The 12,746-nt window shown below is 32.8% G+C and overlaps 2 protein-coding genes and 1 non-coding gene across 3 annotated transcripts; all 3 read left to right on the top strand.

The window, feature by feature from the left end:
* Window positions 1-578: 578 nt before the first annotated feature.
* On the top strand, window positions 579-660 carry TRNAS-GCU (transfer RNA serine (anticodon GCU)). The gene has a single exon. It is a non-coding gene; the product is annotated as a tRNA-Ser (tRNA).
* A 267-nt stretch (window positions 661-927) lies between these two features.
* On the top strand, window positions 928-7,099 carry LOC148232867 (uncharacterized). The gene is made up of 13 exons (XM_088190110.1): window positions 928-1,044; window positions 1,367-1,617; window positions 2,897-3,065; window positions 3,129-3,283; window positions 3,447-3,790; window positions 3,850-4,109; window positions 4,588-4,792; window positions 4,868-5,143; window positions 5,208-5,408; window positions 6,005-6,151; window positions 6,219-6,429; window positions 6,504-6,676; window positions 6,743-7,099. Exons 2-13 carry the CDS (start codon window positions 1,373-1,375, stop codon window positions 6,886-6,888), a joined length of 2,532 nt encoding a protein of 843 aa, XP_088046236.1. The 5' UTR covers window positions 928-1,044; window positions 1,367-1,372; the 3' UTR covers window positions 6,889-7,099.
* A 1,459-nt stretch (window positions 7,100-8,558) lies between these two features.
* Arp6 (Actin-related protein 6) lies at window positions 8,559-10,089 on the top strand. The gene is made up of 2 exons (XM_088190111.1): window positions 8,559-8,778; window positions 8,858-10,089. Exon 2 carries the CDS (start codon window positions 8,875-8,877, stop codon window positions 10,030-10,032), a length of 1,158 nt encoding a protein of 385 aa, XP_088046237.1. The 5' UTR covers window positions 8,559-8,778; window positions 8,858-8,874; the 3' UTR covers window positions 10,033-10,089.
* Window positions 10,090-12,746: the final 2,657 nt, after the last annotated feature.

The following is a 12,746-nucleotide window of genomic DNA, read 5'->3' as shown; positions in this document are numbered from 1 at the left end:
AATACAAATAAAAAATATGAATCAAAATTATTTTTATATTACTGTTCGCAAATTATCATATATAATTATGAACAGTCTACGTTGTTTTTTTTTACAATATAGCAACAAGCATTGTTTTTTTTTAGAAATACTTCATGTTTGATAAATAATACGATTTACGACAAAGGTTACCTACCCCTGTCCTAAACTATGAATGAAGATTAAATTATTATTTTATCCAATATGCTGATATGGCTGTTGCAGCATTGGCAAAATATCTATTAAAATTAATTTAGGTAGGTAATAAGATTCTCATCCAATTGTTTCTTTTTAATCAAAGTTTTTCCTAGACGTGAATTAGTATATATAATATATGTATATATATATATTTTAAGCAATATTATTAAACTAATAGATTTATGCTTATTTCATAAAAAAAAACAGCATTTTTTTGCGTTCATGCCCGAAACGCAGAAGAGAAAAATATTTACAAAATGACAGTGATTAATTTAATATAAATTGAAACCCTTCCAAATTTCACAAAATCGTCGTTTAACTGTTCATAAACTTATGGAAAAATATGGGGTCCGCGCCGGCATGACGAGGTGGCCGAGTGGTTAAGGCGTTGGACTGCTAATCCAATGTGCTCTGCACGCGTGGGTTCGAATCCCATCCTCGTCGATAAGTATTTTGTTTTTATTTATTTTTAATTTTCACTATTATTGTTTTTTGTTAAATTATATTTAATTTTTTTATTGTTATCGCTAAACGTTTAAATAATAATTACTTGTATAAGGCTAAAGTATAAAATTTGTAAAGTATAATACATACTCATATACTTATCTAAGGTGAAATAAAAAAAATAAAACTATAATACTCATATACTTCTAAGGCGAAAATTGTTTTTATCTATGGCACTCATTATCTTATCATTATTTAGGGTGGGGTCTTTTGTAAGCGCTCAGTTAACGACTACCTGTAGCAGGTAAAGTTCTAGTCTTTCCGACGTGTTCACTAATTAGTATAAGTAGTGATCCTTTTTTGTTTCGCGTTCTACAATACAAGGTATTCAAATCATTTATGTAATGCTATATTCAATAATTATGAACGACATATTACAACAATCGTTATCGATTATCAATGTTTGTGCATATAATACGTTTGCAAATCTAAATATGATAATAAGAGAACATATCATTTAGAATATTGTATAAAATCAATATTGGTTGTATAATATCAATAATTTGTCCAGTACATAAAAAGTATTTCATTTTGCAATAATGCCCCACCCATGAATACGTAAAATGCTTACTCAATATTTTATCTTATCTATCATCAGATATCTGACAAAATTGAACAAATACACAAGTTTAATTTAATTTTACAGCCAAAGATGGAGAGGCGTATGATATTAGTTTTATCCATATTGGCACTGGTCGCTGTGAAAGCGCAAGAAAATGCTCAAACTCGTATTCCACAAACTCTGATGGAATGCTACAGCGATCACAATTTGATGCAAAGAGAAAACAGGCTACCCATGACAATGAACACCCTGATCGACTTGATTCGCAAGGCTGAAAATGACGTAAATGGAAAAAACATGGACATTAGAATGATGACCGTCAGCTTGTTACACAGGTAAAAAACACTAGAACAATCTTCTCGTTATTATTTTTAAAAACCTATGTAATCTAATCGATTTAAACACTTTTCAACGACTGCTTATAGCTCTAGATATGTTGTTGTTTAAAACTATAGATTATAAATTATGGTCTGTATAAAAATCGCCTCAAATAACTCTAAAATTATTGTTTCTGTTATTACAGTTATGTATCACATATTCTACAGTAAATGTGTAACATTTTATGCTGCTTTAAAATGTCTATGAAACAGAATTGGACAGTTGGAAACATACATTTGCTGTTCAAACCTAAACCTAACTTACAGGAATTAAGCAAACCCAACTTAACCTAATGAAGGTTCTAAAACTAATTATAATTTTAGAACTTTCATTAGATCAAGTCCAAAATACAAACTAAGCCTACTCAACTCTCAGGGATAAATAAGCGAAAGCAAATGTACAGACTACACTTTTATAATACACTATGTTTTAAAAATATGATAGCTATTCTTACCAATGTTACTACGGACTTCTCATATAAGAGTATTGGTCAAAATATATTCAGACCGAATTTTGCTCAATAGAATAGCGCAGAAGCAATTATCACTTCCCAGAAGTCAAAAATTCACATTAAAAGCAATAAAATCGAGTCGGCTCCGCCGCAGTGGGAACGCTCGTTACCGGACGTTATACCGAACGTTCCTACTTCGGACGGCGATGTATAGTATGTTTAGTATTATTGTATATTGCCCCATTTTAATTATTGTGCAATAATATTAGATATGTTTAATAAATTAGATAAAATTATGCAAAAATTACCAAATAAGGCATTGAGAGTAGTTTTAAATAAATTAAAATAGTTTTACTAGTTGTAGAAGTATGATTGATAGTTTGGAATGGTTAAATGTTCAAAAATATTTTAGATGACTGTTTTAGTATTTATTTATAAGTTAGAAAATAATATGTTATTAGTTTTTTAATAAGTATTTAATAAGAATTAAAGATGTACATATATTTAGTACTAGAACTAGAGACATTTTAAGGTTTGTTAGGTATAAGAAAACGAGTACATTTGTAAATAATAATATTCCTAGGACAGTCCGAAAAAATAAAAATGTAGTGGGTTTCCTAAATGGAAAAAAGAAACACCCTTCTACATTAAAAATTGAAATCTTCTATTGACAAATTGAAAAAAATTTGTTTAGTGTAAACATAAGCTATATTATCTAAATAAATGAATAATATAATAATAATAACTAGAAAGACAAATACATCTTTCATTATCTTAAATTATAGATTCAGACTTGATGGTATTGTTAAAGCGTCAAAGATATCGCAGTCGGCAAACGTAGTTCCATACAGCCCACAAGGTTACCAGTTTTACAAGCATAAGCTATTGCTAACGAACCTCATACCGGATGATAGAACAAAGTTTCCAAATGCATCTTTAACTTCGTTGGAAAAAGTAAAATATATAATGTAACTTTAATTTTTTGTATGAACTTTTAATTATTTTTGATGTATTTAGTGTTCGTTGCATCATATGATTTCTAATACGGTCGAAGAAAAAGTCAGAGGCGATGAAGGACAAGTCTGCAATAGATTATCGCAGTATCGCACCCTGCGTTTACCGAGAAGTGCTCCTACAAGGCGTGATGTTGAAGTTTTAGACAAAGATTTAGTGTAAGTATAAAGAATATCTTCTTCCTTATTTATTTTATTACATATTATAATGAATATTGTAATTATGAATCTAAGTTTAATTATTGTTGTATTTTATAAAAATATACTGTTTTTGAGAATAATTTTTAATGTATATGTACATCTAAAAATATTTTTTTTTAAGAAATAAAATGAACTTAAGAGGCAATCTTAGAATGCTCAGTAGCGACGAGGACAATGACAAAACAATTCCAATTATACCTAAAGATGTAGATACTAACATTCAACCGGGAACTTACAATAACAATGAACCATCTGAACGCAGTCAATGTCCGGTGGAAGACGGAGTAGTTTATACATTATGGGGTGCAGTTTCGGCCGGTACTCTATTAGCCGGTATAGCAACAGGACTGCAACCACAGAGAGTGACTTTGAGAGACATATGGCTACAGTCAGGCACTGGCCCTGAAGGTGGTTCCGAAAGAGATAATTTAGTGATTGATAATATATACGGAGCTACGTTAGCAGGTATAGGATCATAAAACATTACTTTTTAAACAATTTACTGATCGATTTTGAAACTTCAGGTGACTTGGCCGAAGTCGTTTTGAGGCAAGGTCCGACTAAGAGTTCTCAAGAAGGGATGAACATCGGCGGTGCTGGAGGATGGAACAGCACTTTAATGCCCAAATGGTACTTTTTGTCGAAATGGAATGAATATGAAATGACTGATGCTGAAATAAGAGCAGGATTAGACGGTCTCGTCCTCGCGACCCATATGAGGGAATTTACTAGTAAAGCACCGAATCTGAAGCTATCGCAAATTTTGGACATGTACTATTCACAGGTGAGACTAAAGTATTGATGCGTTCTTTTCCAATCTTGGCTTCCTTTAGAAATATAAGAACCACTTATAGAACATATGCAATTGTATGCATATTTCAAAACAACGTTGTGCTGTCCCTTCTATTTCCTTGAATTTCTAATGACACTTAAGTATTTAAGGCTATCAGGTTCATAGTAAAAGCCCTCTTTAAACAATAACCATTTTGGGAATATAATTTTATGTTATATTCCAATACATTTCATGTGACTGGCCAGATAATAAGTATGTGGGCCTTTACTTGGTGTATACATATATTTGGTGCAAGATTATCCTAGATCAGATCTATATAAGTTTACAACTTTATATGTGACTTTAATATCCGTGATCTTCTTTTATCATATTATTTGTTTATAAAATAAAAACACATGCATAAGGGCATTTTCACTACCCGGAAAACCTTAAATACTATATCATAAAATAAAATAAATTACTATTTCAGAGAGGAGTTTATTCGTCGGAAACTCTGAGAGCATGCAATCGTCAATCTTTATTGAACCAAGTAGCTCCTCCAGAAATACTTGAAGTTCAAACCTTAGGATTTTCCTACTTACTTGATAAATCCATGCAGATGGACGGAACTATAACGGCCAGCGGCTTCAAAGAGTTTACGCTGCGGGCCGCCAACAGTCTACGAGAATATATCCGTATGATTGTGTTTGTCTTAGATATTTTGTTCATTTTAGTGTGAGGTTTTAACTTAAAATGTATTTAATTTGTAGCAAAGACATTGAACGATCTCACTTGCTCATCAACGGCCGTTTATTCGACAAATTATAACGTGGACACTAACGTCGATCTACATGTTGTCCTCGATGCTTCTTGGCCGCACAACTCTATAGCTAAATCTATAAGTTATTTGGTGGATAATGTAAATGTGGCTCATTTCGGATCAAACATCACATTAATGAATGCGAAAGACGGTAGGGCAGCTTTTGACAGCACTCAATCTTTGGGAACGTTCTTTGAAAATTATAATGCAACTGTCCAACAAGCCAGTGAGTATCTAGATTAAATATTGAATAAAATAGACTGAATGCATTATATATAATATATTTTCAGTGCCGACCGGAATCGAGCTACCGAAAGTAATGGAAAGATTAAAGGCTAACATAACCGAAAAAATGGAAAGAGAGAAAGAAACATCATTCCATGGTGGAAAATCAATTGTTATTTTGATGGTACTCAACTCAGCTTTCATCAGCGACGCCGATATTAATTATGTGGTTGAAGATCTTAAGATCTACAGTGAAGAGATGCCTGGTATGATACTTAAAGATTATTTGATAGGATTAAAATATTAAAAATATTAAGGAATATTAATTTAGAGTGTTTCCATTTAATCGGTTGGTTTATAGATATTTATGAACATATACAGGTTTTTATTTCAATCCAGTCCTTGTATTCTATCTCACTTTTCTTCAACATCTAACAGACCATGTATTTACAATTTGGTTGTTCTAAGAATATATTACTAACTGTTACATTTTGCTGAAATGTTTTAATTTTGTCATTTAAAAAGACATTCAGTTTACCCTGATGACTTGCGAGTGATCGATTTACTATAATGACATAATCGGTAGTCATGAAATATCAAACAATACATTCTTAGATTAACCAGAATATATGTATGATATATTTATATCAGTGGCGTGCCGTCCATACATGCAGTAGATTCAAAATGTTAACTCGAATGCACGGTTGATCGACTATAAGCACGAGCATGTGTAACGGCTGAATCGCTCGCCATCAACCGTACATGCGGTTGACATTTTGAATCTACCGTATGTATGGACGGCACGTCAGTGATTTATATATATATACTTTTTAACATAACTAATTTTGTTCTAATATTTTAGATGTGAAATTCTTGTATCTTGTTAACGGCAATAAAGAAAAGTTCAACAGCTTAGTGAAAGATGCTGGCAGAGACATATTTTCTATTTCACTATCGACTGAAAACACAGCACCCGAAATGAATAAAGTGATCTCAAGAATCAAAGAGGGTTAGTATTGAAGTTCCTTACCATAGCTATACTTGAACTTTATAAGCACGTATATTTATGATTATAGTTCCGAGGAGGTTAGTAAACAACCGTTGCGGTTCCAAATGGGACAACACCGACTTGGGAGTTTCTACCCTCTCACAATCCGTCGCTCCTTCGATGATACATTATTATCGTCTTCATCCAAACTATTTCTTCAAATCTGATAACGCCAAGATAAAGGTTAAAGGACAAGGAACGTTGAACTTCTGTTTCTCTCGCGACGTAGAAAATCCAAAGTATTATTTTTAATTTTATTAATTTGGTTAATCTTTTTAATTCCTCTATTACAAATCGTTAAAACTAAACTTAGGAGATCAAATATAACGTCATCAAACAAAGGGGTCGAATGCTACTCTGTAACGTCCAACGAGCAGGAAGTAACATTGTCTGGAGCATGTAATAGGAAATCTTACATACACAAATGTGCGCCGTACTACTTTTCAGTCGAAGGTGTAACAACTTCGACTTCTTTTAATTGTCAAGGTTTGTTTTGACTAAAACCATATTTTCAATATAAACTACAATCTAATAATGTATACTTTTTTTTAGATAAGCATTGTCGTTTCCCAGATAGCATTAAATATACAATAGATTTACAAGATTTGGGATGTTACAGCAGCGGCAATAGATATCTGATCAACGCCTTTGCTTTAATTGCATCTGTAGTATTTACAATGAGACGAGCGTTGTTTTAAAATATTTAAAAATAATAATATGGAACTCATGAAAATAAATATCGTTCTATCAAATAGACAGTTCCATTTTTTTAATTTTATATTATTGTATTTATACATGTATTTCATATTATAATTATATAAAATTCAGTAATTTAATTAAAAATAAACTATATATAAATTTTATTATAACACTTTAATGTACTTTTTTTAAATAAATTAAAACATATCATTACGTTATTTATTTTATATTTTTAATAATTAAAATTAAAATTTTCTTTACATCAGTGGTATTTATTATTAATTTATGACAAAATATTTGTTAAATATTATTGTGCAACAATTGGAATTATGTTCACGTACAGTTTACGTATTTTAATTAAGTCTTCTTTTCGTAAATACGGTTGCTTTCGAAGCGGGTTGAACTTTGGATTCAAGACGTCGAATATGACCAGGAGGCGTGAAGAGAGAAGCGGCTGCTTCATCTTCTTCTTCGTCTGAAGTTGGCAGAGTATGTAAAGTTTTAAAAAATACTCAGCCAAGTTGAAAATCTTGACGTGATGTCTGGAGTAGGTCTCCAAATCCAAGTTATCTGGGCCCTGTGTATCAGATTTTATACAGATGGCACATCCAGAGGGATATTTAGGGCTTTTCCACAATCAATAACTGGCACGGGTGTATATTAAAGTGACCAGATTAGCTAGGTTGGAATGCAGGACGCATCAAAAAAAGTAATCTCGTAAATTTTTGTTTATTTAGGGATGCTGCAGAAGCTAAAAAAAGGTGAACTCAGAAATTTGCCGGACGAACAAATTAAATCTGGGAAGTCTGAACACTTTAGTATACAAAGTACAACCTTTTGTTTTTAAACGGATTTCACCCGCGTAGGATTGGAACGCTAATGCATTCCTGGCAATAAAACATATTGGCACTTGTATTTCTTAAGATTTTGAAAAACTATTGTGATGAACGCTAAGCCATTAATCTTATGACAGACACTTTATAGGTCGGTACGACGAAAAGGTTTACCTACCTGCCGACGCTTACGACCTAATAGCGTAAGATTTATTTCCCACACTGGTGCGTACATTTGACTAAAACTATTTTGTCTTGTATTTTTTGGGGAACTATTAATTTAATCCGTCCATTGTATGTAAAGGATCCCGGAGACGATCAATCGTTACGTGATTGACTGTTTCGAATGATGAGCGATTGATGCTGCGTAAATCGCTATGACTCATTCGGTTTGTTGCGCCGTCGAAGGAAGTCGTATCGAATCTGTCAAATTTTTCTGATACAATTCCGGAATATCCGGGACAGTTGATAACCCTGATTTTAGTACCTGCCGATCTGTCAAGATGATTTCGGACGCAGATATGACATTTCTTGCAATTACTATTGCGGTTTCTACTCAGGAAAAAATTGAAAAGAATCAGACGTTGGTACAAATTGAGCCCAATGATTATAAAAATACTATTGTTGTACAATAATCAATAAATAATAAGTTAGTAATTGGTGTGAATTTGCTCCTCGTACCTTGGAAATGATAATAATTGAAACGTGTGAGGCCATATTTTACAAATTAAAAGAGAACATTGCTTTTATTAATTTATTTAGCTATCGTTACCGTTTATCAATGTCATCGATAACACTGAATAACACATGACGATAAAACGTTGTTGGCCACTTTCGCAGACGTTAGGACCAAAATCAGAACAAATATTCATAACCATTGGTTTCTAAACGTGGTGCCGATATTACTAACATGTACCAATAAAAATAGCGTTTTTAAATGTATATAATATAATTTTTGTGTATAAAAAATATTTTTTAAAGGAATCGACGCTCTTTTATTTTTGTACTGGCAGCACTGATAAGCTATATTTTGACAGCTCTCGTTTTCGAACGCCGGTAAATCAATTGTTGATAGCCATTTTGGCTCTATTTCTCATTAATATAACATTACAACGCTTTTTATCATAATTATTAGATTACATAACCTGAAAAATGTCGAAGAAAGTCTGCTGCGTCTTAGATAACGGCGCTCACACGGCTAAAGTTGGATTTTCAAACGGCCAACCGAAAGTAATACCCAATTGCGCCATGAAAGTTAAGTCCGAACGACGGAGACACTTTATAGCCGATCAGATAGACAAATGCAGAGATCCAGCCGGTATATATTACATGCTGGCCTTTCAAAAGGGCTACATTTTGAACTGGAGCATTCAGAAGATGACCTGGGACTACATATTCAGTAAAGATTGCTTTCCGGTCAAGTTCAAAGAGACTCCTTTCATCGTAACGGAGCCTCTGTTCAACTTTGAATACATCCAAGAAGGAATGCAACAGATTTTATTCGGCGAATACGGTATACACTCCTTATTGACCGTCAATCCGACAGATTTATGCGATTATCATTACAGAAAAACACACAAGAATACCCTATGTACTATTATAATCGACACTGGATACAGTTTCACTCATGTCGTCCCTTATATCAAAGGCGAAAAGGTGATAGAAGCCATCAGACGATTGGACGTCGGCGGTAAACTGTTGACTAATCAATTGAAAGAGATCATCTCCTATCGGCAATTGAACGTCATGGACGAAACGTTCGTTATGAATCAAGCCAAAGAAGACGCGTGCTTTATAACGCAAAATTTTTCACAAGACATGATCAACGCGGCTAAAAAGGCATCTGAAAATACAATTAAGAAAGAATACATATTACCCGATTACGTGAACACGAGACGTGGATTTTTGCAAGATCCGAATCCATCAGAACCGAAGAAAGATGGCATACAATGCTTGGTTTTGAATAACGAACGATTTGCTGTTCCGGAATTGTTGTTTAGTCCGGCAGACGTCGGCATAGATCAGATGGGTATCGCCGAAGCCGTCGTAGATGCTTTGAAATCTTGCCCGGAAGAGACTCGGTCTCACTTGCTGAGCAACATAGTCGTAGTCGGAGGTTGCGCCTTATTTCCCGGATTTAAAGATCGGCTCTATAACGATTTGAGATCCAACGTTGTCGATTATTTGCCCATCAAAATAATGATTCCTGAAGATCCCGTAACGTACGCTTGGCACGGAGGAGTGCTGTATTCTCAAGATCCGGAAATACATTCTAAATTTATGCCTTTCAAAGATTATAATATTGAGTGATTTGATATTTTTTTTTTAATATAACAACTGATTTGTAAATATATTTGTTTCACACTTTACTATTGTTTTATTTATATCTATTATTTTAAAATTTAAACTTTTTTTGTCCAATTTATTTAATTACAAAATTAAGCTCCTTACCTATAATGTATATATCATTTAATTAGGGTTACCCTGTACCAGTTCCAGATGTTGGGACCACTACCTGTAAATAAAACCACATAAGATGCAATTACAAAAGAGAGAACGTTTCGCTATATCCATGTAAATAGTATTTAGTTAAATGTTCACTTTCTTAATTCACACAGCACAGATGGTTCTCAAGGCATTTTTAATCACATGGAATTTATTGTTGTTGTTTTTATTATTTTAATATATGAAACACTAAATATATTTATGCGTGTATATTATAATTATTTATATATTTTATTTTAAATTATGATAGTTCTCGAAACCATCTTTCATATGAAGATATGATTTTGGATTACGTTTATAAACAACTTTTTGTTTTTCTTTCACAATTTTTTTTACATAATATTGGAATTTACTATATGGGAATAGTACCTATTTGATATGCCACGCCTAGTTCACATTGTGACGATATTTTTGTCCTTCCGTTGCAAATACTATAATATTATTGTTCGTTCATTCATAGGTTACAACTTTTTTATTTCTTGTTAAAAAGCCCACTTCTGTTAGACATTATATGAGTTAAATATCATTTTTGGAAAAGTAAGTTATCAGCAAGTATTATAATCGTCCCAGGCCCTGGGAAAATAACGATTCCGGGTCTCATGACAAAAATGGCATTTATTTATTTTTTAACATCGTAATATAATTTTAAATAATAATAGGTACAAGTTAACTCTTTCTATGGCACAAATAAATATAAAAATTAGCCAACGTTGCGACATATTTTCTGAATCATATTTTATGTGAAAAATTACATTTAGGCATTAAAAATATCTACTCATAATATTTACCTGATTTACATATAGTGAATTTAATTGTTGCACATTACATTTTTTATAATACAGTTTTTTTTAAATTTAAAACATTGAAAATAATTTTAAAATACTAATATTTATTTTATAGGCGTTGTTATCCTTTTGCCCATTATTCATATTTCGAGTAATCTAATCAAATTAAAAAAAAAATTGTATAAATATAATATTTCATGACTTATATATGTAAGTATATTACTATCTGGGGTACCTCAAAGTAGTGAAAGGTCGACCACCGTACATGTACGGCGATACCGCTCAAAGAGTTAAGCTATATTATGTTTGATGTGTTTTAACTCGTCATAATGCGACAATAGCAGCTAAAAACATATGTAATGTAATGGGCAGGGATATGGAGGCAAATGCCCCTCCCCTAAATTATGTCCTTGACTTTGCTTCCGACTTGGAATAATGAGAGCGTAGCCTAACTCGCACCATGCGGAGCTACGCTGAATTAAAACTTGATAAAGTAGCAGCTTTCGTTTGATCATCCGTTCTGATTCTATTAAAACAGTCATCTGAATCACAAGAGTTCAACTCGATCTTCGAAACGACTCGAAACTACGTGACGCTGTATTATGGCAATAGCAGATACGTATATATTAATTTATTATTGCACAGACATTTTAAGCTGCACTGAAAGTGCATGTTATGCTACTCAAATCAATATTAATAATCATACGTTAAAAGATTTATGGAGTAGTAAATTGTCGGTTAGGTCAGCTGTTAATATAATATTACGTTTGCATGTATGCATATTTTATTGCGGGCAATATTAGCTAGTATGCTATAATTAGCACATAATTAATTAATGTTTTTGCTGTTTCCGCGTGGGCAATTTTAAAAACCGTGAATTTCAGGATTTGCGAGGGTGTCTCGAGCAGCCACTTTGAAAGACCCTTGGGTCTGCGGGAAAGATGAATAGACAAGGATCCAATTAGCGATGTGGGCAATTATTTCCATCTCACGGCACCTTGCGTGACACGCTGACTTTCGCCACCACCTACCCTCACCTCGCCTCTCAAACGGACATAAATGAATCATATAATCGACTACTCTGAAAGTCGACTTGTTAGATGAAGACATTGAACCGAGGGCAATTTGCAAACAAGACAAATATTACAATTTGTTCCTATGGGGTTCCGAAATATTAAGATCTTTGATCTACTATCAATTTCTGACTTACCATTGACTTATTGAATAATATTTTTAAGAAGTCAGCGGTTTTACTTCGTCTTTATCTTATTAGATATAGAAGTATAATTATATAAACAACGTCTTTTTTTGCGCGGGTCTTTTTTGTTTTTTATAAAAGGGAATAAACATGTTAATTTACACCTGTAGTATTTTTTTGTATTAATAAAAATTGAAATATTTGTTGATCATTCATTATAAATCGTAAGTGGCATGCATTGATCTGCAGTGAAAAGGATATTAGAAAAAGTATGGCAAATAGCTTATTGAATATATTTAAACGTATGTACGTAAACGCCAACTCGAGCATTGCACATTTACGCACGCTGAAAAATATGTGGAGGATAAAAACAGCAACAACACATACTGAACGTCGCATCTGCTCTATAAGTGACCAGCGAACAAATACGCAATTAGTAAGACTGGCCAACGACCATGACACACAGCGCCACGCAGTGGATGATTCTGTAACTAGGTGAATAACGGTATTCATAAGTGAGTATGCGCAAGAGAATA

Source organism: Plectrocnemia conspersa, unplaced genomic scaffold (genome assembly GCF_051122295.1).
Source record: "Plectrocnemia conspersa isolate PC_06_02 unplaced genomic scaffold, ASM5112229v1 ptg000008l, whole genome shotgun sequence".
Classification (NCBI taxonomy): domain Eukaryota; kingdom Metazoa; phylum Arthropoda; class Insecta; order Trichoptera; family Polycentropodidae; genus Plectrocnemia; species Plectrocnemia conspersa.
The sequence above is the reverse complement of the archived record's forward strand: the minus strand, read 5'-3'. Positions and strand labels throughout refer to the sequence as shown.